Source organism: Moschus berezovskii, chromosome 8 (genome assembly GCF_049115385.1).
Source record: "Moschus berezovskii isolate FMDL1 chromosome 8, NW_MosBer_1.0, whole genome shotgun sequence".
In the NCBI taxonomy this organism is placed as follows: Eukaryota; Metazoa; Chordata; class Mammalia; order Artiodactyla; family Moschidae; genus Moschus; species Moschus berezovskii.
In genome coordinates, this window is record NC_142467.1 from 54,739,346 (window position 1) to 54,766,053 (window position 26,708).

General features: G+C 41.6%; 1 protein-coding gene across 2 annotated transcripts in view; it reads left to right on the forward strand.

Moving 5' to 3' along the window:
• PRELID2 (PRELI domain containing 2) overlaps positions 1-26,708 on the forward strand; it is a 98,048-nt gene that overhangs the window by 57,449 nt on the left and 13,891 nt on the right. Inside the window, exon 6 of one of the 2 annotated variants that reach the window (XM_088838584.1) lies at positions 18,303-21,023. The exons of the other annotated variant lie outside the window; for it this stretch is intronic. Coding sequence (XP_088694710.1) covers positions 18,303-18,458 — 156 coding nt within the window. The 3' untranslated portion in view covers positions 18,459-21,023. Of the gene's footprint in view, positions 1-18,302; positions 21,024-26,708 lie in introns of those variants that run through there. 2 annotated transcript variants of the gene reach the window in all.

The following is a 26,708-nucleotide window of genomic DNA, read 5'->3' on the forward strand; positions in this document are numbered from 1 at the left end:
CCACCCTTATGGCAGAAAGTGAAGAGGAACTCAAAAGCCTCTTGATGAAAGTGAAAGAGGAGAGTGAAAAGGTTGACTTGAAGCTCAACATTCAGAAAACAAAGATCATGGCATCTGGTCCCATCACTTCATGGGAAATAAATGGAAAAACAGTGGAAACAGTGTCAGACTTTATTTTGGGGGGCTCCAAAATTGCTGCAGATGCTGATTGCAGCCATGAAATTAAAAGACGCTTACTCCTTGGAAGGAAAGTTATGACCAACCTTGATAGCATATTAAAAAGCAGAGACATTACTTTGCCAACAAAGGTCAGTCTAGTCAAGGCTATGGTTTTTCCTGTGGTCATGTAAAGATGTGAGAGTTGGACTGTGAAGAAGGCTGATCGCCGAAGAATTGATGCTTTTGAACTGTGGTGTTGGAGAAGACTCTTGAGAGTCCCTTGGACTGCAAGGAGATCCAACCAGTCCATTGTAAAGGAGATCAATCCTGGGTGTTCATTGTAAGGACTGATGCTAAAGCTGAAACTGCAATACTTTGGCCACCTCATGCGACAAGTTGACTCACTGGAAAAGACTCTGATGCTGGGAAGGATTGGGGGTGGGAGGAGAAGGGGACGACAGAGAGCGAGATGGCTGGATGGCATCACCACTCTGTGGAGATCAGTTTGAGTGTACTCTGGGAGTTGGTGATGGACAGGGAGGCCTGGCGTGCTGTGATTCATGGGGTCACGGAGAGTCGGACACGACTGAGTGACTGAACTGAACTGAATTCTGTTTTTAATTTTTTTGATTGATTTGCAGTGTTGTATTCATGTATTTATTTATATTTTAATTTTTCGCCACACCCTGCTGCATGGGGTCTCAATTCCGCAGTCAGGGATCAAACCCACACCCCTTGCATTGGAAGGCAAAGTCTTAACACTGGACCACCAGGGAAGTCCCAAACTATTCTGTTTTTCACCTGTTTTCTATATCATTACATCTAAGATTGCTATATCCTATTTTCTTGCCTAGGAAAGTCCATTTCTCATGCATCTTTACATGCCTACTGCAGGTATAAATATTTTAGAATTGTTTTATTATTATTTAGCCCACTAGGCTCCTCTGTTCATGAAATTTTCCAGGCAAAGATATTTTGGTGGGTAGCTATTCTCTCCTCCAGGAGATCTTCCTGACCCAGGGGTCGAATCTGGGTCTCCTGCATTGCAAGTGGACTCTGCCATCTGAGCCACCAGGGAAGCCCTTATTATATTAAAAATTGTTTAATTGTCATTCTTATTGTTATTAATTATGATGATGGACATAAATACTTACTTCCAGGGTTTGCTCAGTTCTGATGCATATATTACCTAGTTTTGTTTTTGGGGCAGACTTAATGGCTGGTCTACAGATCTGTCATTATGACTCCAGAGAATTTCTGGGTAATGAACCTTTGTTTTTGTTTTGCAGATCTAGGTTCAGTAATGAACCTGGACCACAACGTGTTAGTCTGGGAGGCCGAGAGTGATGAATGAGTATTTGGTACTGTACTGTACTGAACAGACATACTGTTGAGATTAATGATGTGTTCCTAACCCTGGTGAGCACATAGCCAGACTGGCCCTGCCTTTTTAAGCCTGGGCTTGAAGCAGGTACTTGAGCTTCTGGCAGGTCTGTTGTGATTATTATGACATTATGGCATTTTGGCAGACATTATGGCAGATTTTTCCTGTTATACTGCAAAATAAAGCATTTGTAAACAGCCCCATGTTCTGCAAAATTACTCTCTAAGAATAATAGTGCTGATGAGAAAAATAACTTTGTTCACGTGTCCCTGACTGAGTTGACTTCTTAGACGTTGTTTAGATTAGAAGTAGCAGACTTTTTCTGTAAAGTGCATGTGTGCTCAGTTGTGTCCAACTCTATGCAACCCTAAGCACTGTAGCCTGCCAAGCTCCTCTGGCCATGGAATTTTCCAGGCAAGAAGACTAGAGTGGGTTGCCTTTTCCTAATTCATTTCTATAGAGAGCCGGATAGTCAACATGTTAAGACTTTGTGGGCCAAGAGGCAACATCAAAATACTGTACAGGTGCTTTGTAACAAGAGAAATAAATTCGCACATATTTTTAATTGAAAAAATTAAAATATAATGATAGTAATTGAGTATAGTTTTTATAATACAAGTCTACTAAGCATGTAATTCTTAAAAGAATGGAATTATTTTGGGGACAGTTAATATTTACCTGTTCAGTTCAGTCACTCAGTTATGTCTGACTCTTTGCTACCCCATGGACTGCAGCATGCCAGGCTTCCCTGTCCATCACCAACTCCCAGAGCTTACTCAAACTCATGTCTGTAGAGTCGGAGATGCCATGCAACCATCACATCCTCTGTTGTCCCCTTCTCTTCCCGCCTTCAATCTTTCCTAGCAGCAGGGTCTTTTCCAATGAGTCAGTTCTTCGCTTCAGGTGGCCAAAGTATTGGAGTTTCAGCTTCAGCATCAGTCCTTCCAATGAATATTCAGGACTGATTTCCTTTAGGATGGACTGGTTGGATCTCCTTGCTGTCCTAGGGACTCTCAAGAGTCTTCTCTAATACCACAATTCAAAAGCATCAGTTCTTTGGAGCTCAACTTTCTTTATATTCCAACTCTCACATCTGTACATGACTACTGGAAAAACCATAGCTTTAACTAGACGGATCTTTGTTGGCAAAGTAATATCTCTGCTTTTAATATGCTGTCTAGGTTTGTCTTAGCTTTTCTTCCAAAGAGCAAGCGTCTTTTAATTTCATGGCTGCAGTCACCACTTGCAGTGATTTTAGAGCCCAAGAAAATAAAGTCTCTCACTGTTTCCATTGTTTCCCATCTATTTGCCATGAAGCGATGGGACCAGTTTTTCACTTTCCTCTTTCACTTTCATCAAGGGGCTCTCTAGTTCTTTGCTTTCTGCCATAAGAGTGGTGTCATCTGCCTATCTGAAGTTATTGATATTTCTCCCAGAAATCTTGATTCCAGTTTGTGCTTCACTCAACCCAGCATTTTGCATGATGTACTCTGCATATACGGAGAAGGAAAGGGCAACCCACTCCAGTAATCTTGCCTAGAGAATTTCATGGACAGAAGAGCCTGGCCGGCTATAGTCCATGGGGTTGCAAAGAGTCAGGCATGACTGAGCAACTCACCCACTCTGCATATAAGTTAAATAAGCGGGGTGACAATATACTCCTTGATGTACTCCTTTCCCGATTTGGAACCAGTCTGTTTACCTGAGTTGGGGTTTAAAATTAGTGTTCCCTATAATGAAATTGGTTGCAAATGTTCATGTATAAAAACCATTCTTACTTTTGTGGATCATGCAAGCACAGGGCATGACTGGGTTTGGCCTGTGGGCTATAGTTTACCAGCTCTTGCTTTAGATAAATAAATATTGTTTGGTTATTCTAAGTGGGTCTCTATTTGACCCACCCATCATTCTGAGCCTATTAAAAATTTAATCATACAGTGAGGAGAGTGAAAAGCTTGGCTTAAAACTCAACATTCAGAAAACGAAGATCATGGCATCTGTTCCCATCACTTCATGGCAAATAGATGGGGAAACAGTGACAGACTTTATTTTTTTGGGCTCCAAAATCACTGTAGATGGTGACTGCCACCATGAAATTAAAAGACACTTGCTCCTTGAAAGAAAAGCTAAGACCAGCTTAGATAGAATATTAAAAAGCAGAGACATTACTTTGCCAGCAAAGTTCCATATGGTCAAAGCTATGGTTTTTCCAGTAGTCATGTACAGATGTGAGAGTTGGAATATAAAGAAAGCTTAGTGCCAAAGAATTGATGCTTTTGAACTGTGGTATTGGAGAAGACTCTTGAGGGTCCCTTGGATGGCAAGGAGATCCAAACAGTCCATCCTAAAGGAAATCAGTCCTGAATATTCATTGGAAGGACTGATGCTGAAGCTGAAACTCCAATACTTTGGCCACCTGAAGCGAAGAACTGACTCATTGGAAAAGACCCTGATGCTGGGAAAGATTGAAGGCAGGAGGAGAAGGGGACAACAGAGGATGAAATGGTTGGATGGCATCACCAACTCGATGGACATGAGTTTGAGCAAACTTTGGGAGTTGGTGATGGACAGAGAAGCCTGGTGTGCTGCAGTCCATGGGGTCCCAAAACGTCGGACTCAACTGAGCAACTAAACTGACTGATACAGTGATTGCATACATTGTAATCCTGTGAGACACATAAAGTAGACATTATTAATCCCACTTTATTGATGAGAATTATGTTGGAGAGATAAGTGCACCCAGCATGTAGGTGGCTACTGCTTACTTTTGTATATATATATATATATATGTGTGTGTGTGTGTGTGTGTGTATATGTATATATATGTATGGAGCACCTGTTTTGTGGCAGAAACTGTGCTGAGTGTGGGTTGAATGAACTTACTCAGGTCATGAAACTAGCAAAGGGTGGAGTGTGCTGTGCTCAGTTGATCAGTCATGTCCAACTCTTTGAGACCCCATGGACTGTGGCCCAACCAGGCTCCTCTGTCCATGGAGTTTTCCAGGCAGAAATTATGGAGCAGGTTGCCATTTCCTCCTCCAGGGGATCTTCCCGACCCAGGGATTGAACCCGTGTCTCATGGATCTCCTTCATTGGCAGGCAGATTGTTTACCACTGCACCTCTTGACTGGGACTCAAATTTCCATCTTGTATCAACAAGTCTTACTCCTTGCCACTTACTATATAAGATGTGTTCAGATGAATGAAGCAGAATATGGCCTCCTCAGCACTGTGTTGTGTATTAGATGAACTTGTGTTGTTGTCTTATTCCCTGTGTATTTATTAGAGCTCCTTGGTTTTGAATAATGGAAAATATGTTAGGCTAGCTCAATATAGAGCAACAAGGGTGGTGAGGCTGGCAGACTTCAGAATGGTCTGCACTGGAACTGAGAGCTGCCAGGAACCAGGTGATATTCCTTCTTTAGCTCTTGCCCTTAAGTCTACGCATCTGTTTGATTCTCTTCCTTTGTAGTCTGGCTTTCTCTGCTTCACAGGCTGTTTAGGGTGACATGGGCCTCCACAGTCCAAGTGTACCACTTATGTAGATTTCTGGCTTAATAGAAAGGCTATCTGCTTATTTCTTCATTTCCAGATTCTCTGGAAGAGATGCTCATTGGCCTTCCGTGGGTCGTGCATGGCCAGGAGGGTAGAAGCCAGGTTGTGTAATTATGGCTGATCCTCTGTAATGACTACATGGATCATGGTTGGAGAGTCATTTCCCAGGGAAAGGGATGGTAGAATGGGTGGGTGAATACTCCCAAGGCTTCTGCCATTTGATGGTAGTACTCACAGTAGTACTAGACACTTGGCAGAGTGACTGTTTCATTCATCTTAAACCCAGTCCTCCCTGACCATGATATGTTGGCCAGTGCTCAGTGCATTTGTATGTAAAGGAGTGAAAAGGCAATAGAATGCACTGGGAGGTCCACAGCTGGCTTCTGGACTGTTATCTGAAAGTCAAGTGACTTTAAATTTTTAAAGTGAGGAACCAAGTGGTTCCTCTGAATTCCCTCTCATTATGCCCAAAAGTAAAAATGTATTTTTCCTGCTAGCTTTTGCCTTTTTGGACTTTTTAAAAGAGGCTTAGTTTAATTAGTTAGCTTTTTCAGTTCTAGGATCCACTCATGCTTAAATGTCTTTTATCCAAGTAGTGATGTTTTCTGGTATCAGCCTGACTTCCTGATAAACCTTCACAGCTTAGCCAGCATAAAAGGCTTCTGTAGAAGTCATCATTAGAGTGTTTTAGGTAACTACTTTTCCCTTTAGAACTTTATTCCTGAGGCTGTTTCGTGGTGGTGTTACCAAATTGGTTGTATGGACTCCCAGTTGGACCCTCAGTTCAGTTCAGTTCAGTCGCTCAGTCGTGTCCGACTCTCCGCGACCCCATGAATCACAGCACGCCATGCCTCCCTGTCCATCACCATGGACCCTAGCTTGTTGGAAATCCCCTGCCTCAGCGGTGAAGGGTCTTTTTCCATTTGGATTCACACAGCCAATAACGAAACTGATGCTGAGACTGAAACAGCACAAACTCTTTGATGGCCAGAGTATGGAGAACCTGGAAATTAGTTCACAAATCAACTCCCGGGAGTGGAGGGTGATCAAAGCAAGATTTTTAAAGGCAGCGTTACTGGTAGAGGGAGCATATCCATTGGTTTTTTTGGAAAAGGTGGATTTCTTCCTGCAACTGGGGTGTCACTTCTTTTTCTTCCCTCTGTGGTCTGGTAATTCCTGTCATGGCACTGGTAGGTGTATCGTTGAGCATGCTAATGTTACCATGAGCATATCATGAGGCCCGGGATCTACTGGAGGGCTGGTCTTCTGCCATCTTGAGTTTGGCTGATTCCAACCAATTCTGTTGGCCTCTTGTTTTTCTGTTCTGGTGGTTTCCTGTAAGACAAAGATAGCATTTCTTTCTTCAAGGAAGAGGGTGGGTTAGAGCTTGAGGCCATGGTAACAATGGTAGCCATGGTAACAATGGTGAAGGTGGGATTTTTTTTTTCCCCCAGAAAGAGAAAACCTAGGTGCTCACGAAGTATATATTTCTGTGTATGTAAATTAAAACCTAGTCCTAGATATGCACCCACAAGGGTGGTCTCTTTTTTTTTTCTTTCTGCCTCTGGGTACTTGTTTGATTGCTTTTCTCTCTTCCCTTCACCACCTTGAGATTTTCAATTGGGGGGTGCCTTTCTGACACAAATGCTGCTGTGAACAAAGGCAAGTGAATATTTGTTCAAATCTGTTTTCAATTCTTTGCCAGAGTATATGGTAATTCTGGATTTAGTTTGTCAAGAAACTGCTTGAAAGTTTCTTTTTGAGATAGCAGTCTATCTTTATCCATGACAGCAGTAGCCTGCACCATTACTGTGTGTTTTTCTCAGGAAAGTGAGTGCTCTCTATATTGCATTCTTGGCCGATGACACTAGCGAGCATGCCATGCAGGTACTTTCTTCATTCTGGAGGGCACTCACCTGTCTCTTGACTCTCCCATTGTTTCTGTCTCTTTGCCCTGATTTCATGTTCTGGTGGAGAGTTTTGGCCCAAGATGGCCAACAGAGGATGGGCCGGAAGTGTTGAAAAAGTGCCATGGACAGGCAATATGCTGTATGCCAAATACATACGCCTCCAGGGAAGCAAGCACACTCAAAAAACAAAGAAAACAAGAAGATGTGAGGGAAAGTAGGGGTTGGTGGAAATCTGGGACACTTGTAAGGCTTCACAGACATTTCTGCTGCATAGGGGAATGGCCAGCAACTGTGACACAGAGCTGGAAGTAACCCAGGCCAGTCAAGTTCAATCTTAGGAATCCTGAGAACAGGAAGCAGAGATCAGGATATTCCCTGGAGCAGGCATGGCTCGGCAGGTGATCCTCAGCCCTGGGAAGGCATCCCTCCGCCAGTGTTGCTCAGTCTTCATTCTACTGTCAGCCCCCAACTAATCCTTTTGAGGCACTTTTTTTCCTAGTTGTCCCTCACTTCATCAAATGTTACTACAATAGATATCCTAATGATCTGTGTATGTACTTTGCTAGATATGTGATAAGTGTAAGATAGTTTTTATTCACTCCCATGAACAAATTATTTCAGTATTGTCCCCATTGAGAAAACATACTTTGTACTGCAATGAGTGTAACTATCTTTTGTAGTTTTTGCCTGCATCTCTCCAAATCAAAACAAAACAATCACCAGTTCTCCCCACTCCCACTTCCCCCAAGGCCCCCCTCCCCACAAACCCCTCCAATTCCAAACAAAGATCAAAGGAACTTTTTGGTGAACTCCCACGTGGTTCTTGGAGAAGGCAATGGCAACCCACTCCAGTGTTCTTGCCTGGAGAATCCCAGGGATGGGGAAGCTGCCATCCATGGGGTCGCATAGAGTCGGACACGACTGAAGCGACTTAGCAGCAACAGCAGCAGCAGCACGTGGTTCTTGTAAATCCCACTCTTTTCTGGGAGAGGTGCAGGAGATAACACAGGAGATGACAGTCTTGTCATGCAGGTGTTCTTTTTTAGTCCAGTTGTCTGAGTACTTTAGGATGATGCAAATACTGTGAATTGCAGGGCCCTCATTATGCACCTGCACAGAGGTGTTTTTTTTTTTTAAGTTTGTGAAATACATTTTCACTGCGTGATAAAATAATTTGTTATTTCAGCCACTCTCCTGGCAAAGCCCCATTATTGGTTCCATCATTATTCTTATTGTGTTGATCGGGAGGCTGAAGCAGAGAGAGGTAGAATTCAAAAACCTGTGAAATATTTGTCACTGAAACAATGTGGGCAAGTCAAACAATTTGTGCATCATTTTGAAGAAGGTCTGGACTAGGCATGCTACAGCTGAAGATATCTGAATATGTGGCTTCCTCAGGCTGTGAGCTTATTTGAGCCTTACAAAATCCATTTCAGTAGTGGAAGATAATTCTCTGAGACCACAGATACTGTTCTTGTATACTGTATACACTGGTGTGTATATATATATTTTGTTTTATATATGGATACATATACAATCTGTGTATACACACACACTATACACTGTACACTGTGTGGATGTGGTTAGTCACTCAGTCCTGTCCGACTCTCTGCAGCCCCATGGACTGTAGCCCACCAGGCTTCTCTGTCCATGGAATTTTCCAGGCAAGAATACTGGAGTGGGTTGTCATTTCCTACTCCAGGGGATCTTCCCAACCCAGGAATTGAACTTGCATCTCTTGTGTCTCCTGCATTGGCAAATGGATTCTTTACCACTTGAGCCACCTGGGAAGCCTGCTGTATATTATATACAAGTGTGTATGTATATATATATATACGTGTGTGTGTGTGTGTACATACATATATACAGATGCAAACCACACACATGTGTGTATATATATATATACACACATATATACAGATACAAACCACACACTTATATGTGTGTGTGTATGTATATAGTATAGTATACTGAGGTACTATATATGTAGTCCAGATGGGCATTTGAAAAGTCAGTTCAGTGATTTGTATGTACAGTTAAGGTCTCTTTGGTACGTATTGGGAATAGATTGGTGAGGGTCAGCTGCACCCTCACAGTTGTGCTCCCAGCTTATAAAAAAGTTCTGTAATACGTGCAGACCCTCTGTTAATCATTTATAAGTAAGCTCAAAGTAACTTTACCTGTTCTGTAAGTTGTATTACATCTCTGTCCTTCTGGGTGCTTCGTTCTCTGAAGATGGAGCTGATGATATTCCTAAGGCAAGATTCAGCTGTTTTACAGATAACATCAGGTAACCAGAATCTTTAATCCAGTGTCTGGCTACAGGGCCATTTAGACATAAACTGTGGGTGCCATCCCTAAGGTTGGCTGGTGAAGGCATTGCTAAATAGTCTCAAATCCTCATTTCAACATTGAGTGTCTCTCTAGAATTTTGAGCTAATCCGCACATCTCAAGTTCTATTAATTGAGTTAATGAAGTCCGTTTCTAACATCCATCATGCTAGTTAGTAAGCCAATAACGTTAACAGTGAAAATTCACAGTTGAAACATTTCATTTGCTAATTATCACAGCCTCTGGTGTTTCCAGATAAAGGTAACTGAGGCTTCTGTAGAGTGAGGTTGCTGATTAGAACACTCATAGGCAACGCCTGGAGGGTGAAGCCTGTGTTAGGGCAACTTACTACCTGGTGTGTAACTTGAATAACACATGCACCATAATATTATGCTGCACATGCTGAAATATTTTGAAGCAATGAAATATCAATAACCTCATATATGCAGATGACACCACCTTTACAGCAGAAAGTGAAGAGGAACTCAAAAGCCTCTTGATGAAAGTGAAAGAGGAAAGTGAAAAGGTTGGCTTGAAGCTCAACATTCAGAAAGCAAAGATCATGGCATCTGGTCCCATCACTTCATGGGAAATAGATGGGGAAACAGTATCAGACTTTATTTTTTTGGGCTCCAAAATCACTGTGGATGCTGACTGCAGCCATGAAATTAAAAGATGCTTACTCCTTGGAAGGAAAGTTATGACCAACCTAGATAGTATATTAAAAAGCAGAGACATTAGTTTGCCAACCAAGGTCCGTCTAGTCAAGGCTATGGTTTTTCCCATGGTCATGTATGGATGTGAGAGTTGGACTGTGAAGAAAGCTGGTCACTGAAGAATTGATGCTTTTGAACTGTGGTGCTGGAGAAGACTCTTGAGAGTCCCTTGGACTGCAAGGAGATCCAACCAGTCCATTCTAAAGGAGATCAGTTCTTGGTGTTCATTGGAAGGACTGATGCTAAAGCTGAAACTCCAATACTTTGGCCACCTCATGCGAAGAGCTGACTCTGGAAAAGACTCTGATGCTGGAAGGGATTGGGGGGTGGGAGGAGGAGGGGACAACAGAGAATGAGATGGCTGGATGGCATCACCGACTTGATGGACATGAGTTTGAGTGTACTCCGGGAGTTGGTGATGGACAGGGAGGCCTGGCGTGCTGTGATTCATGGGGTTGCCAAATGTCGGACACAACTGAGCGACTGAACTGAACTGATAGACATCCTAATAATCGTTTTCCAGATGCCAACTCCATAACTAAAAATTAGTATGTTCTGCCTTTAGAAAGATTATTTGGTGTGAAACAAGGTTTTGCCAGTGTGTGTAACAAATGTTAAGCTTTAGAGAATTGCCCCTTAGTAAATGGTTTTCTCATTTCTCAGATGTCACATTTGACACCTTGGATGTTCAATTTTCTCACCTCTAAAATGGAGTGATAGTAGTCCTACACGGGGTTATTTCAAGGTTTGAGTGCAAATATAGAAAACATGCCTGCCACATAGAAAAGCTTAAATAATTACTAGCATTAAGAGAAATTCTCTGATAAGAAGTATATTTTTATAAGTAAATAGCCTTTTACATATTTTTTAGAATTTTATTTATTCGTTTTTGGCTGCACTGGATGTTTATTTTGGGCATGGGCTTTCTCAAGTTGCAGCGAGTGGAGGCTATTCTTTGTTGCAGTTCAAGGGCTTCTCATTGCACTGGTGTCTTTTGTTGAGGAGCCTGGGCTATAGGGCATGCATGGCTTGATAGTTACAGCTCTCGGGTTCTAGAGCACGAGCTGAGTTATAGTGCACTGACTTAGTTGTGTTGCAGCATGTGAAACCTTCCCAGACTAGGGATCGAACCCGTGTCCCCTGCATTGGCAAGTAGACTCCTATCCACTGCACCACTAGGAAAGTCCTTAAATAGTTATCCTAACAAAAATTTTAGATAGCAGCAGTATGGGTAAGGTTTTGTTTCTTTAAATACTATTTTGCAGTCATTTTTTTGGTATGTAAATTTATATATTTTTTATGGTAAACTCCCAGGAAAGTTTTTCCTTATGTGTGTCTTCATTTGAGTTTTTAAAATTTTTATTTTGTAATGGAGTATAGTTGATTTACAGTGTTGTGTTCAGTTAAGTTCAGTCACTCAGTTGTGTCCGACTCTTTGCGACCCCATGAATCACAGCACGCCAGGCCTCCCTGTCCATCACCAACTCCCGGAGTTCACTCAAACTCACCTCCATCGAGTCGGTGATGCCATCCAGCCATCTCATTCTCTGTCGTCCCCTTCTCCTGCCCCCAATCCCTCCCAGCATCAGAGTCTTGCATAATAGCCCTTATTGTTGGTTTCTGTTTTTTTCCAGTGTTGTTAATAATATTGTTATGAATCCATGAATGTAAATGCTTGTATTTATTTCTGGTCACTTTCTCTGCTAATGAGTGTGGACAACTTAAAGACTTTTGATGTGTATCACCAATTTGCTTCCAGAAGAACTCTTCCTATTTTTATCTTCCACTATGAGCTGGCTGTGGTTATTATCAGTTTTCTTTCTGTATGACTTGAATGAAGGACAACCTCTTAGAATTTCCATTTGTTAGTAGGAAAGCAGGCGTAATTGGTCCACCCTCATAGGATTGTTGTGAAGAAGAAATGAAATTGTTAGTTCCAGTCTTTTAATTCTTACTCTAAAGACAGTGAGAGTTAATGCTTCTGTCATTAACTAGTTGTGTGACCTCAGTTCTCCTCCAAGGTTTGAATTGTGTCTTTGGGTGAGTTCCCTGAACTGCTCAATTCCTATCCACACATACATGGTAGTGACAATCCTAAATATGAATGACCATTTCCAAACCCAATAATGATTCCAAGATAGAAGAGAGCAAATAAAACTGTCATTCTAAAGTATAAACAAACAAGACACAAGAACACTAGTGTAATGTTCTGCTGACTATATGGGAGACATGTATTTCCCACTTGGTTTTGTGAATTCCTTTAAGAATCTTTGCATTACTGGAATCACTTGAAGAATTGATGAAATATATTCTGTCCATCTTATTTCCCAGCTTTCAATTTAAATCTGTTGATAATACTTTTTAATCCCACTCTTGAGTGCTCAGATAGATTGATTTACTTGATATTTATTCATTAGATGGTGTGAGAATATTACCAGGATTCTGATTTTTAACAGCTTATTTCTAGATCAGTTAAATAATGGTAGCTGCACTCTCCTTGTATACCCCGCTCCCCACCAACTCCTCTCAGCCTGCTCTTACCTTTGGTGTTTTAGTTCCAAGAACTGTAACCTTCTCAGTGAAAACATCTTAGTGAAAATGAGTATTCTGTCAGTGATGCAATATTTGTTCCTTCTATGGCGTTTAAATCCATGCCTCTACCTTGACTGTGAGATTAAGGATTTCAGAAATCCCTCCATGGCTCATTTGAATTCACTGGGGTTGTAATAGACTACTCAGTGGTAAAGCTTTTGGGAATCCCTTGAATCAGCCAGCTGGAATTCTGGGGTTTTACCGTCTGTGAAACTAAATGAAACCTGGGAAGTTAAGCTCTTTCCTGAAATGATAGAAAGTGGGTTCTCGAGCTCAGGATGCTCAGGATGCTTCACTGTGTCATTATTTGCATAGTGATTGGAAGTCATGTCTCTGCACAGCGCAGTATGGAGCCCAAGGGCCAGGAATCAGGAACTTGGGCTCCAGCCCTTCCTTTACTGCCTTTTCTTGGTCACAGTGCTTAGACTAGTTCCTCTGAACTTCACTATCTTTTTTTCTTTTTTGTAAAATCAGGATTAGACTAGGAGGTTGTTTTCAATTCTGACATTGTATGTTTTTTTTTTTTTGAGAACTCCCTCCTTTTCCCTGGTCTCCCTGGTAGCTCAGATGATAAAGAATTGACCTGCAATGCAAAAGACCTGGGTTTGATCCCTGAGTTGGGAACATCCCTTGGAGAAGGGAATGGCAACCCACTCCAGTATTCTTGCCTGGAGAATTTCATGGACAGACCATGGGGTCACAAAGAGTTGGACACGACTGAGTGACTAACACTTTCACACTTCCTTTTCCCCCCAGTGTGTAAATACCAAGAATTTAAAATTTGTCTGACAAATAGTCCTGAAGTCTGCATAAAAATTCAGGAGTTGAAGCCAAGTAGAGATCTAAGAACATCAGAGATGATTCATGCAATGAGTAGATAGTCAAGGGTTGAGGTGACAGCAATAAAATATTTAAAGATAAAACACTTAACAATTTTTTAAACATTTTTATTTATTGATTTTATTTTTGGCTGTGCTGGGTCTTCGTTGCTGCACAGGCTTTTCCGTAGTTGTGAGCAGGGGCTACTGGTGTATGGGCAATCATTGAGTGGCTTCTCTTGTTGCTGAGCATAGGCTCTAGGGTACACAGGCTTCAGTGTGTGGCATATGGGCTCAGTAGTTGCAGCTCCAGAGCTTTAGAGCGCAGGCTTAATTGTTGGAGTGCACAGACTTAGTCGTTCTGCAGCATGTGGGATCTTCTTGGACCTGTGTCCCTTGCATGACAGCAGATTCTTCACCACTGAGCCACCAGGGAAGCCCTTAAAATAAGGCACTTTTTAGAAATACTAATTAGCAAGAGAGGGTGGTAAGCTTGTGGTAGGGATGTTGCAATGTCATTTTATAATCTTATTCATGTGAGCTAAATGCACTGCATATTATAAGTATTTGTAAGTTTTGTAGGTATCTTTTTAAGAATATTTGTTTTAGGTATTTTTTTAAGAATATTTGTTTATTTGGTTGTGTCAGGTCTTAGCTGCGGTATGCAAGGCATCTGTTGTGTCTGTCATGTGGCATCTTTTGTTGCAGTGCGTGGACTCTTTAGTTGTGGCACGCTTGCTCAGTAGTTGCAGTGCTTGGGTTTAATTGCTGCACAGCATGTGGGATCTTAGTTCCCTATCCAGGGATCAAACTCATGTCCCCTGCATTGCAAGGCAGATTCTTAAACCACTGAACCACCAAGCAAGTCCCCTTGTAACTGTCGTTGAGTATTGGTATCCAGTGATAGATATGCTGGCTTGTGTTCAGTCCATGCCTCTATAAACACAGACTTTTCTGGAAAATTTGGGGAAAGCCAGATACAATAATAATACTAGTAACTGTAATTAGTTGAGTGTTTACCAGGAGGCAGGTCCTGCCCTGTCTTATGAACATTGAGTTCTCCCAGTGATCCTGTAAGAGAGAGATGTTGTTATTGCCAGTTATCCATTTTACAGATGAAGGAACAGAGGCACATGGAGATTAAATTACATGCACAGTGTCATCAGCCAGTATCCAGAGCTTGGTACACACCTGACTTTGAACTAGAAACTTAAACCTTAAACTGTACACTACAGCACTTGTTTTTCTGTTGCTCTTTAATGCTCACACCCAACCAGAATCTTTGGAGATTTTGAAGTTTTGCTGTCCTCACTGTTCTGGTTGGAATTTCCAACCAATGTATTACTTTTCTGAGTTTGTTCTCAGACTCTGTTGTGGTGAGTTCAGAGACAGTGAGAAAATAGGAATTGGTGGCCACTGTCAATCTTCACATACATTGTGTACACCTAAAATAGGCACAGAATTGAAAACTGAAACAGCTCTGACCGGGCTGTGTTGAAATACCAAAAACTCAGGGCTGCCCCCACAGCATGTGTGGACTAAGTACATTTTAGTCACAGATCTTTGGTGGATCAAGTCTGTTGTAGAATTGGGATTGGATTCAGCTAAATTCTTGGTGCTAAATTAAGCCTCTCTGACCAACAAGGCCAGGAAAAGGTCACTCAGGCATCTCAGATCAGGGCTTAATACAGAATTCTCTGTAGAGCAACTTGAATTGCAAAGGTAAGTTAATTTCTTGAAGGTACATCTAATAGTGAAGCTTCAGTTTTGTGCTCAAGTCCTGGAGTGTGATAATTGAATGCCCCTTGAGTGTTCCAGCGTGTCCAGCTGTTTGTCTTGATCATTCTCTACCCTGCTGTTGGTGTTCATTTCTTATTTTATCTCACTCTGCAGTAGAACGTCATGTCTTGCTGAAGGGTCCCTCTGGTGTGCCCACCCTTTGTGGGCCTGGGGACATCAGGCAGAACCCGAGGTAGGTGCTGGGGGACAGGCTGGGGTGTCTGCCTCTTAAGGAGAAAAGGAACCTTGTATCTCAGGAACCCAGGTTTGTTGTGGTGATATTTCTTTCTGTTGCTTGGCATTGCTTTGCTGCTTGGGATTTGCTGCCTTATTCTTTGTCTAGCTTTCTTCCTTAGATTCCAGCTAAACAGCTTTTCTCTGAATTTTCTTGGTACAGAAAAATGGTGGGTTTTTGAGAGTTAATTAACTCCTTTCATGTTGACACCTGGTTTAAGAAGAATTTGAAAGACTATAATTAAAATTTTTCTCGATCACTGGCCTTTGGTGAGGATGTGGCTTTTATTACTTTTAAGACATGAATGTTTGTGAAAGCCCACTCGTTTTTCTACTCTCTGCACTTCTTGATATGTTTGAAATATTTCATAATTTAAAAAATTGCTGCACTCCTTCCAGAAGACTCTTTCAGTTTTTAAACACAATTTTAAAAAACATTTTATTTAAAATGTTTTGAGTAGGTATTACCTGCACATAAATGTTTTAAGCCATATTTCCAGCAGAGGCATTTATGTTCTTTTGCCCTGGCTTTCTTTGAAGGCAGCAGCATACCTTATACTGACCAGCTGTGTGACCTTAGGCACATCACTTAATTTTCTGAGTCTCATTTTTGTCATCTGTAAAATGAGGATAATGTTGGAACCTACTTCAGATACTACTTGTGAGAGGTGAATGAGTTACGTACATAAAATGCTTAGGAGAGGACTTGGTGTACAGTAGATGATCAGTTGTTCAGTTCAGTTCAGTTCAGTTCAGTCGCTCAGTTGTGTCTGACTCTCCGCGACCCCATGAATCACAGCATGCCAGGCCTCCCTGTCCATCACCAACTCCCAGAGTTCACTCAAACTCATGTCCACAGAGTCGGTGATGCCATCCAGCCATCTCATTCTCGGCCGTCCCCTTCTCCTCCTGCCCCCAACCTTTCCTAGCATCAGAGTCTTTTCCAGTGAGTCAACTCGTCGCATGAGGTGGCCAAAGTATTGCAGTTGTTACTACTATTTAAAAAGAAAAATGCAAGGATATTACAGGCAAAAACTGAATTTTTCATTATGACATGATAGACAAATGTTTAATGGTTACGATGAGCCTGTTTTTGCTGTCAGCTCAAGTTGTGTTTAAATCTCTGTGCCCTCCCTTATAGGGTGGATATGAATTTAACCTCTCTGTAGATAAAGTATGAAAGTAGTACCTACCTTGTGAGTATGAGAATTAAGGGAAATACCATAAACAGGTGCTTAAAATACCTTGCCACACAATAAATATTCCATAAATGATAACTGTTATCTTTCCATTATAACCCAAATTGGCATGTTTCCTTCCAGTCTTTTATGTGCAGATTTCAAGCACTCATAATTGTAGTATAAGTACAATTTTATGTCTTGCTTTTTTTCAAGTACTGTTTTATCACAAATGCATTTCACAGTAACTACACAAACTTTGAAGCCATCATTATATATATATATATATATATATATATATTTTGCTTATAGCAATTTTAATTTATCCTCTGACCTTTATCAGAAACATTTCTTTTCAGTGAATTCTAGAGTATTACATTTCATGGTCTCATAACATAGCCTCATTGGACAATATAATGCAGTCTTTATATCTTATAGGCTGATTTATTTACATTTGGCTACTCTGAGTCTTTGTTGCTTCGCATGGGCTTTCTCTAGTTGCGGCAAGCGGTGGCTGCTTTCCGGTTGCGGTGCGTGGGCTTCTCATCGAGGTGGCTTCTCTTGTGAAGCACGGGCTTTAGGTTGCCAGGGCTTCAGTAGTTGCAGTGCACAGCTTAGAGCTCTCAGTGAAGCCATCATTTTAACGACTGCATTCAGTTCAGTTCAGTTGCTCAGTCGTGTCTGATTCTTTGTGACCCCATGGACTGCAGCACGCCAGGCCTCCCTGTCCACCACCAACTCCCGGAGGTTACTCAAACTCATATCCATTGAGTCATCCAACCAATGGATGGTTGATGCCATCCAACCATCTCATCCTCTGTTGTCCCCTTCTCCTCCTGCCTTCACTCTTTCCCAGCATCAGGGTCTTTTCAGATAGTATTGGAGCGTCAGCTTCAGCATCAGTCCTTCTAGTGAATATTCAGAAATGATTTCCTTTAGGATGGACTGGTTGGATCTCCTTGCTGTCCAAGGGACTCTCAAGAGTCTTCTCCCACACTACAGTTCAAAAGCATCAGATCATCGGCACTCAGCTTTCTTTATAGTCCAACTCTCATATCCATACATGACTACTAGAAAAACCATAGCTTTGACTAGAGGGACCTTTGTTGGCAAAGTAATGTCTGCTTTTTAATATGCTGTCTAGGTTGGTCATAACTTTTCTTCTAAGGAGCAATATTTTTTTAATTTCATGGCTACAGTCACCATCTGCAGTGATTTTGGAGCCCCCAAAAATGACTGCATAGTATTTCATTAAGTAGTTATATAACAATTGATGTCACCATTTCTTTAGTATTGAACACTAAAGTTCTTTCTGAGTCCTACCATTGTAAACAAGGCCATGTGAAACATCTTTATATACAGAGTCCTTCCTATTTTATGTCATTACCTTAGAAAAATTCCCTAAATGTTACTGGTATGTAAGTATTTTTTTTTTCTTTTTATGAAACCATTAGAATAAGGTTTATTATTGAATTGTACAGTTGAAAGATCAGGGTATCATCTCCTGCATTCACTTTTTTTTAAAGTTAATTTTTATTGGCGTATAGTTGCTTTACAATGTTGTGTTAATGTCTGCTGTACAGCAAAGTGAATCAGATGTGTTTACATTTATCACCTGTTTTTTGGATTTCCTTCCCACATCCAGGGAGAAGGAAATGGCAACCCACTCCACTATACTTTCCTTGGAAAGTCCCTGGACAGAAGAGCCTGGCGGGCCACAGTCCATGGGGTCTCAAAAGAGTTGGACATGACTGAACGATTACACAGACAACAAAATAGTTGCTTTACAGTCTTGAGTTAGTAGTCTCTGCTGTACAGCAAAGCGAATAAATATGTTTACATATATCGCCCCTTTTGGATTTCTTTCCCGTTTAGGTCACCACGAACATTGAGTAGAGTTCTCTGTGCTATATAGTAGATTCTCGTAGTTATCCAGTTTTTACATAGTATCGATAGTCCGTGTCTGTATATGTCAGTCCAAGTCTCCCAGTTCATCCCGTGCCCTCCTCTTCCCCCTTGGTGTCCATGCGTTTGTTCTCTGTGTTTCTGCGTCTCTATTTCTGCTTTGGCAAATAGGTTCATCTATAGTATTTTTCTAATTCTATATATATGTGCTAATATTTGTCTTTCTGACTTAATTCACTCTGTATAATAGTCTCTGGGTCCCTCCACATCTCTGCAAGTGGCACAATTTCATTCCTTTTTATGGCTGAGTAATATCAGTATATATGTGCCACATATAATATCTGTATATATGTGCCACATTTTCTTTATCCATATTGGTTTGTATTTTCATGACTCTTTGAATGTATTTCTTGTCTCCCTCACTGAACGACAGGCTTCTGAGTGGATCTTAACACATTATCTTCAGTATCTAGCACACAGTTAGTGCCCAATAAATATTTAGTGAATTAGTGAACAAATGTGTATCCTAGTATATTATTTTCCAAAAGTAATAAGACTGCTTAATATTTCCACTGTATTATCTTTTAAAAAATCTTAAAAGCAGAGAAGCTTTTTATCTCTTAGGGCAACAGGAAAGAAAACAGTAGCAAGTAATATTTTGTTGAACATGTTCTTGCCAGAGGCATCATACTTAATATTTACATGCATTCAGTTCAGTTCAGTCTCTCAGTGGTGTCCGACTCTTTGTGACCCCATGAATCACAGCACGCCAGGCCTCCCTGTCCATCACCAACTCCCGGAGTTCACTCAAACTCATGTACATCAAGTCGGTGATGCCATCCAGCATCTCACTCTCAGTCGTCCCCTTCTCCTCCCACCCCCAATCCCTCCCAGCATCAGAGTCTTTTCCAGTGAGTCAACTGGTCACATGAGGTGGCCAAAGTATTGGAGTTTCAGCTTTAGCATCAGTCCTTCCAATGAACACCTAGCATCAGTCCTTCCAATGAACACCCAGGATTGATCTCCTTTAGAATGGACTGGTTGGATCTCCTTGCAGTCCAAGGGACTCTCAAGAGTCTTCTCCAGCACCACAGTTCAGAAGCATCAATTTTTTGGCGATCAGCTTTCTTCACAGTCCAACTCTCACATCCATACATGACCACTGGAAAAACCATAACCTTGACGAGACGGACCTTTGTTGGCAAAGTAATGTCTCTGCTTTTTAATATGCAGATGATACCACCCTTATGGCAGAAAGTAAAGAGGAACTAAAAAGCCTCTTGATGAAAATGAAAGAGGAGAGTGAAAAAGTTGGCTTGAAGCTCAACATTCAGAAAACAAAGATCGTGACATCTGGTCCCATCACTTCATGGGAAATAAATGGGGAAGCAGTGGAAACAGTGTCAGACTTTATTTTTTTGGGCTCAAAAATCACTGCGGATGCTGATTGCAGCCATGAAATTAAAAGATGCTTACATGCATTAGCTCCTCCCAATTGCTGAACAGTTCTCTGAGATAAGTGTGATTTTTATACATGAGCAGGCTCAGAGAAGTGAGTTGACTTGCCGAAGATCACACAGCTAGTGAGTGGTGGAATCCTTGTTCAAAGCAGTCAGTCGGACCCTGAGTCTGAACACTTGATGACTAGGCTGCATATTCCCGCTAATCTTACTTTTCCCACAGTGTACCCTTTTACACTCCAGCCAGTCTAACAAATGATTTCCCAAGGAGCCTGACTTTGTTGACCGAATCTCAAACAAGGTGTGAATCAGAGTTGTCCCTCAGCCCTGAGCATTTTGCATCAGCCTCAGAACAAGAGGCAGAATTACTTACCACCCTGCTTATTTAAGAGGAATTCTACCCTTGCAGTTCACCGAGTGAAGGGTGTTTGAATATACTTTTTACAAGCCTCAGATTTTTTAATTGAAGGGAAGAATTTTATTAGATTTTATTAACATTCAAGACAGCTGTTAGAACATTATCCACATGGGGGTTATTAATCCACACAGGAGTATCTGGGACCGAACAGTACAAAGGGTATGAGCCTAAGGATTAACCAATAATGCCCCATTTAGTTAACAGTTGAAATATTAGAGCAACTTTTAAAAGTATCAGCTATGTTATTACTCCCATTTCTTCAGTCTCTCCTTTCCCCACGTTAGTTCATTACAGGGCTTGGGAATTTTAAAGAACTTTTGCATCTGTAAGTGCTACCCAGTATTTTTTTTCCCCCGTCTGCAAATGATTGATGCTTAAGAAACAGCAGGTGGTTTATCTTTAGATTGTTTTTTGTGCATAGAGATTTTTCTCTTTTAGGCATGTATATGTAGCTTTTAGGAGAAGGCAATGGCACCCCACTCCAGTACTCTCACCTGGAAAATCCCATGGATAGAGGAGTAGGCTGCAGTCCATGGGGTCGCTAAGAATCAGACACAGCTGAGCGACTTCACTTTCACTTTTCACTTTCATGCATTGGAGAAGGAAATGGCAACCCACTCCAGTGTTCTTGCCTGGAGAATGCCAGGGGCGGGGGAGCCTGGTGGGCTGCCATTTATGGGGTCGTACAGAGTCGGACACGACTGAAGCGACTTAGCAGCAGCAGCAACATGTAGCTTTTGTCCTGGCTGCTCTTGTTTTATGAAATTAAATCATTTAATAAAAAAGCATCTCTTCTTAAATGTGCTGTGGACTTACGGTTCTGCCACTCCCCAGGGCAGTGAAGGTGAGCTGTTATATTTCTGTTGCTCATGTTCCCTTAGACGCTGGCCAGGTTGTAACCTGATTCCTCATTTGCCCTCCTCCGGTTCTGTCCCCAAGAGACAGTGATCATGCTTAGCACTGAAAGGCCTTTCAGGGGAAGTAAGGGCTCTCTGGACTGGCATTTGACGATCAAGCAAGGAGTTCTAATCAGCAGATACTGTGCTGAAACAGAAGTGCTTCCAGTGCCCAAGCGTGTCCTCTGATTTCTGCAGGGTGCACGAGGGAGCTTCACTTGCTATCAACAGAACACGAAATGGATTTGGAGCTGTGGTGAGGTGCTTTTATTCTTAGGACAGTTCCAAGAACTGTGTGTAGTTTGGTTTCACCTGCCTCCCCTAAATTTGTAAGACTAAAACCACCCAGATTTAGATAGAAATAACTTTGTGCCAGCAGAAAGGACTATGCCCAAGGTGAAAAAAATGACAAACAGAAAACCTAACAAATCTCCTTAGGGAGGTGGTGTGTTTAGGGCTTAGAGTCACAGAAAACCTGGACGTGAATCTGAACTCTGCACTTACTAGCTGAGAGCCTTTGATCAAGTTTCTTCCCCTACCTGAATTTCGCTTTCCTCGGGGCTTCCCAGGTGGCTCAGCAGTAAAGAATCTGCCTGCCAATGCAGGTGATGTGGGTTCGATCCCTGGTTCAGGAAGATCCCCTGAAAAGGAAATGGCAACCCACTCCAATATTTTTACCTGAAAAATCACGTGGACAGAGGAGCCTGGTGGGCTACATTCCATGGGGTCAAAAAGAGTCGGTCATGATGGAGGAACTGAGCACAAGTACACGTTTCTGTTTCATAGGTTGGGTTTGAGGGTTAAATAAGACAAGGCCTGTAAAGTGCTCAGCACAGCCCGTTGGGGCCCCAGCCTCTCACTGATCAGTTCTGTCAAAGGTCTTAGATTTTGCCTAGTTCTGTCTCTATTGCAGATGACTTCTGTGACCTAGGAAGGCTGGTTTACCCTGCTGAGCTCAGTGTTATCAGGCAGCAGTATTACTAACTCTTAGAGGTGATGTTGAGAGCAAGTGAAATATGCCCTGTGTTCATAAAATACGAACAAGCACAAGGTGAGCCCCTGTTTATGTTTCTTCCAGGTCACTGACCACCAACTGAAGGAGGGTCCCTTGTTGTGGGCGTGCCACAATACCTGATAGCACATACAGATGCAAAAGTTCTTTAAGTTTGTGAGGCCCCCCAGTCAGATTTAGGTCCATAAAGAAATCGGTAGCTACTTTCTAGGCCCTAGGGGGAATGGAAGACAGTGGTTAACGACACTCTGTCCTGTGTCAGCAGCTTTGTGTCTTGCCTCTTTGAATCCTCACAGTGATCCTACAAGAATGTGTGTGTGTGTGTTCTCCTCCCTCCTCCCATTTCACAGACACAGATGCACTATGAGTACCCACTGTGGAAAAAGTGGGAGAGATCCAGGTTTCAATTCCAGGTTGGCTGCTTACTAGCCATGTGACCTTGAGCAGCCTATTCAGGCCCAGTTTCCTTTCCTGTAATGGTGAGAGTAACAATATCACCTTGTAGGACTGTTGAGAAGATTAAATGTGATAATGTAGGCAAAGCCCCGCAGCATTGAGTAAGCCCTAGAAAAATTGTTAGCCTCAGTATTGTTGAAATCTGGTGGGATGGGCTGATTGGTTGTTGTTTTTTTTTTTTTTGGCTGCATCAAGTCTTAGCTGCAGTGCAAGGGGTCTTCATTATGTCATGGGGATCTTCCATTGGGGTGCACGGGTTCAATAGTTGCAGTGAGTGGGCTTAGTCACTCCACAGTTTGTGGGATCTTAGTTACCCAACCAGAGATGGAACCCATGTACCCTGCATTGCAAGGTGGATTCTTAACCAGTGGACCACCAGGGAAGTCACAGGCTTTGGTGGGATATGGTTTTGACGAAAATAAGGCTTTGGGAAATTATATTTTGTTCAAAGAAAATACATAATTCAAAGTCAACAGACTGGCCCTGCTTGTAAAAAAGGCTGTTATAGAAATTTGAGAATTTAGGGGAAGGAGAAGAATAGAGATAAAAGATTAAAAGAAAATTGTCTGGGCATCCATTGGATTTATCTGTTATCTAGGCGACGGTTGGATTTATTTATTCTTTTAGAGACAGTTCATTGATTAAATGTACAAGCATGCTGTTAGCCATTATCTCAGAATGGAGAAAAAACAAGGGGAAATTATGACTGAGCATAAAAATCTGATGAATACCAAAAAAAAAAAGACTAATAAAGGGAATTGATAGGAACCCTGTTGTCTTTTAGTTTGGTAGGATAAGAGTTGGCACAAGACTTGGTACTGGAACCCTTTGGTGCCAGGCATCAAACCATTGCTGCTTCAATGTAAGGAAGATTGTGTTGTAATAAGGCCTAAGATAGAAGGAATGAGTACAGAGCATCCCATCAATGGAAGTTTCTAAGCAAGATGATCAGTTGTCAGAAATGTCATAGGTGGATGTGGCTCTGGATGGGAGGGTAGCCTGATGTTTAAAAAAGTCACTGGGCTTCCCTGATGTCTCAGCGGGTAAAGAATCCACCTGCAATGCTGGCGACACAGGAGATGCAGGTTTGATCCCTGGGTCTGGAAAATCCCCTAGAGGAGGAAATGGTAACCCGCTCCAGTATTCTTGCCTGAAAAATCCTGTGAACAGAGGACCCTGGTGGGCTACAGTCCATGGGGTCTCAAGGAGTCAGACACAACTAAGTAAAAAAATTACTGCTAATTATATCTGACAGATACATATGAGCAAGGCATATTTTGCACGAAGTCTGAGGAAAACTGAAATTATATACAAGTCACATTTATAAAAATTAAAAAAGAAAATATACTTAGTGAGTCACACTGGAGTGTGGGAGACTGATGACTAAAGGCCTTTAGCCACTAAAAGGTTGATTTCAAGTCAAGTATCATTTGCAAATTGGCAGTATGGAAAAGGCTCTGTCATCTTTCATTGTGATATTTGATCCCAGGACAACTCCCTAAACTGGATGGGCCACTTTCATTTCTTTGCGGAGAGTTTCTTATCTGGACTAAATAATATAGTGTCCTTTGCAAGTTTTTAGATTTTTATTATTTGGGGATATATTCTTTTCCTTTACAAATCTGAGATTAAATATTTTCCTGAAGAAGAGAGGAAGATTTATAATGTGAAGCAGAGACATCTGAATTATTGAATCAATTTAATGTTCTGCCGTTACACCTAAGAATTTTGAGTTACTTATCAAAATAAAAATGAATCTTACTCAAGAGGTTATTAGCCCCTGTGGGAAAATGATACTGAAGTCATACAGTCTTTTAGGATATTCCTACTTGAAAAGCATTGTATTTAAAATAATTTGTAGATGTGATTAAATATTGATTTGTGTATTAAGAATCTTGTCATTTAGTTTGGGTGCAGGGCTGAAATATATATATATATATATATATATATATAAATCAGGTTTTTTGAGTAGGATCGATAGGGAAAGGAAGAAAAACTCTTGCTGTATACCCAACATCATACTAGGTGCCTTAATGCATGCAGTCTCATTAAAACCCTACAGCCCTCCAGTGTTCTAGGATCCTGAATCCTGGACTCTAAATTCTGATTGTTGTTTAGTCACTAAGTCGTGTCTGACTCTTTACATCCCAATGGACTGCAGCTCACCAGGTTTCCCTGTCCTTCACTATCTCCCGGAGTTTAGTCAAACTCATGTCCATTGAAGCAGTGATGCCATCCACCCATCTCATCCTCTGTCGACCCCTTCTCCTACTGCCCTCAACCTTTCCAAGCATCAGGGTCTTTTCCAGTTCTTCACAGCAGGTGGCCAAAGTATTGCACTTCTAATGAATAATTAGAGTTAATCCTGATTGTCTTGGGTGAAATCAAGATGAGCTTTTGGGCTCATCCAAAAAAAAATCATCTCTAAGGCAGATAGGAAGGTAAAATAAGCCAATGCAGATAAAACATTCAGCACAGTGCCTGGCACACAGTATGTGCCAGGACATTTTAACTCTTACTATAGTCTGGTGTCGGAGAAGGCAATGGCAAGCCACTCCAGTACTCTTGCCTGGAAAAATCCCATGGATGGAGGAGCCTGGTAGGCTGCAGTCCGTGGGGTGCTAAGGGTCGGACATGACTGAGCAACTTCACTTTCACTTTTCACTTTCACACATTGGAGAAGGAAATGGCAACCCACTCCAGTGTTCTTGCCTGGAGAATCCCAGGGACGGGGGAGCCTGGTGGGCTTCCGTCTATGGGGTCACACAGAGTCGGACACGACTGAAGTGACTTAGCAGCAGCAGCAGCATAGTCTGGTGTTATCCCAGATATCTGGTGTTATCTTAATAAATGAGAAATGCCAAATATAAAAGCCTCAGAATAAAAGACACTTTATTGTGGAAAAGATCTTTTCCGGGAGAAGCGTTGAGCAGTGCTTCTCTTACTGAGTGTGGATTCCTCCCTTCTTGTCTGTCCCTCCCTCCCCATTCCCCTTCCTCATTCCTTCCTTCCTTTCTGCGGTTGAAGTGGGCTACAGGCAGATCACCTGCAGCCTTCTAACCATGGTAAGGAAGGTGAATTTTATTATAAAAGCAGTGGAACACTGAAGCAGGGAAAGCAACATTTTCATATTCTGCCTTTTATTGGTACTGTTATTATTCTACATAAAGTAAATAAAAAGATTCTGGGAAAGTTTTATGTAAACCAACTTAAAAAAGTTGAGAATCAAAAGAGAAGTGAGGTTTTTAAAGTAAAGTTGCTGCATACATTCTTATCAGGAGGTGAGTGGTTTTATAATGTACACTCAGCACCTGGGATGACCTCGCTTTCTAGCTCCTCTTGGCTCTGGATGCTTTAGATCCCATTTTCAGCCCCCCTACTCTACTGTCAGCTTTGTCCACAACATTCCCTCCGTTTTATCGTTCATACTTCTATTCTTTCCTTGTTTTTCTGTTTTCATTTTCTATGGCAACTCGTATTATCCTGACCTTTTACCACATTTTCTAGGATGCTAACTACTGGGCCGATCGCACTATAATTCCAAAACTAACACTCATCAGCCTGACATTCATAACTAATCAGTTGATCAGCCTTATGATTCATAAATATTGAGCATGTGTTTTGTGCCAAATTCTGCACTAGACAGTAAAGATTCAAATGTAAGTAACTGTTGTTCCCTATCTCTGAGCAGCCTTGTAAACCAATGAGTAATTGGTTGAATGATAGATTCATTCATCCAGTAGACATTCACTGCAGGCCTTCTGTGTACTGGGCATTGTTCTTCTAGGAGTCACAACTTGTCAAGACAGACAGGGCTCCCAGCCTTATGGAATTTGCATTCTAGTGAGATTAGATGATCACAAAAGAGATTTAGATGAACAACTATTTATTTGTTGAGTATTTA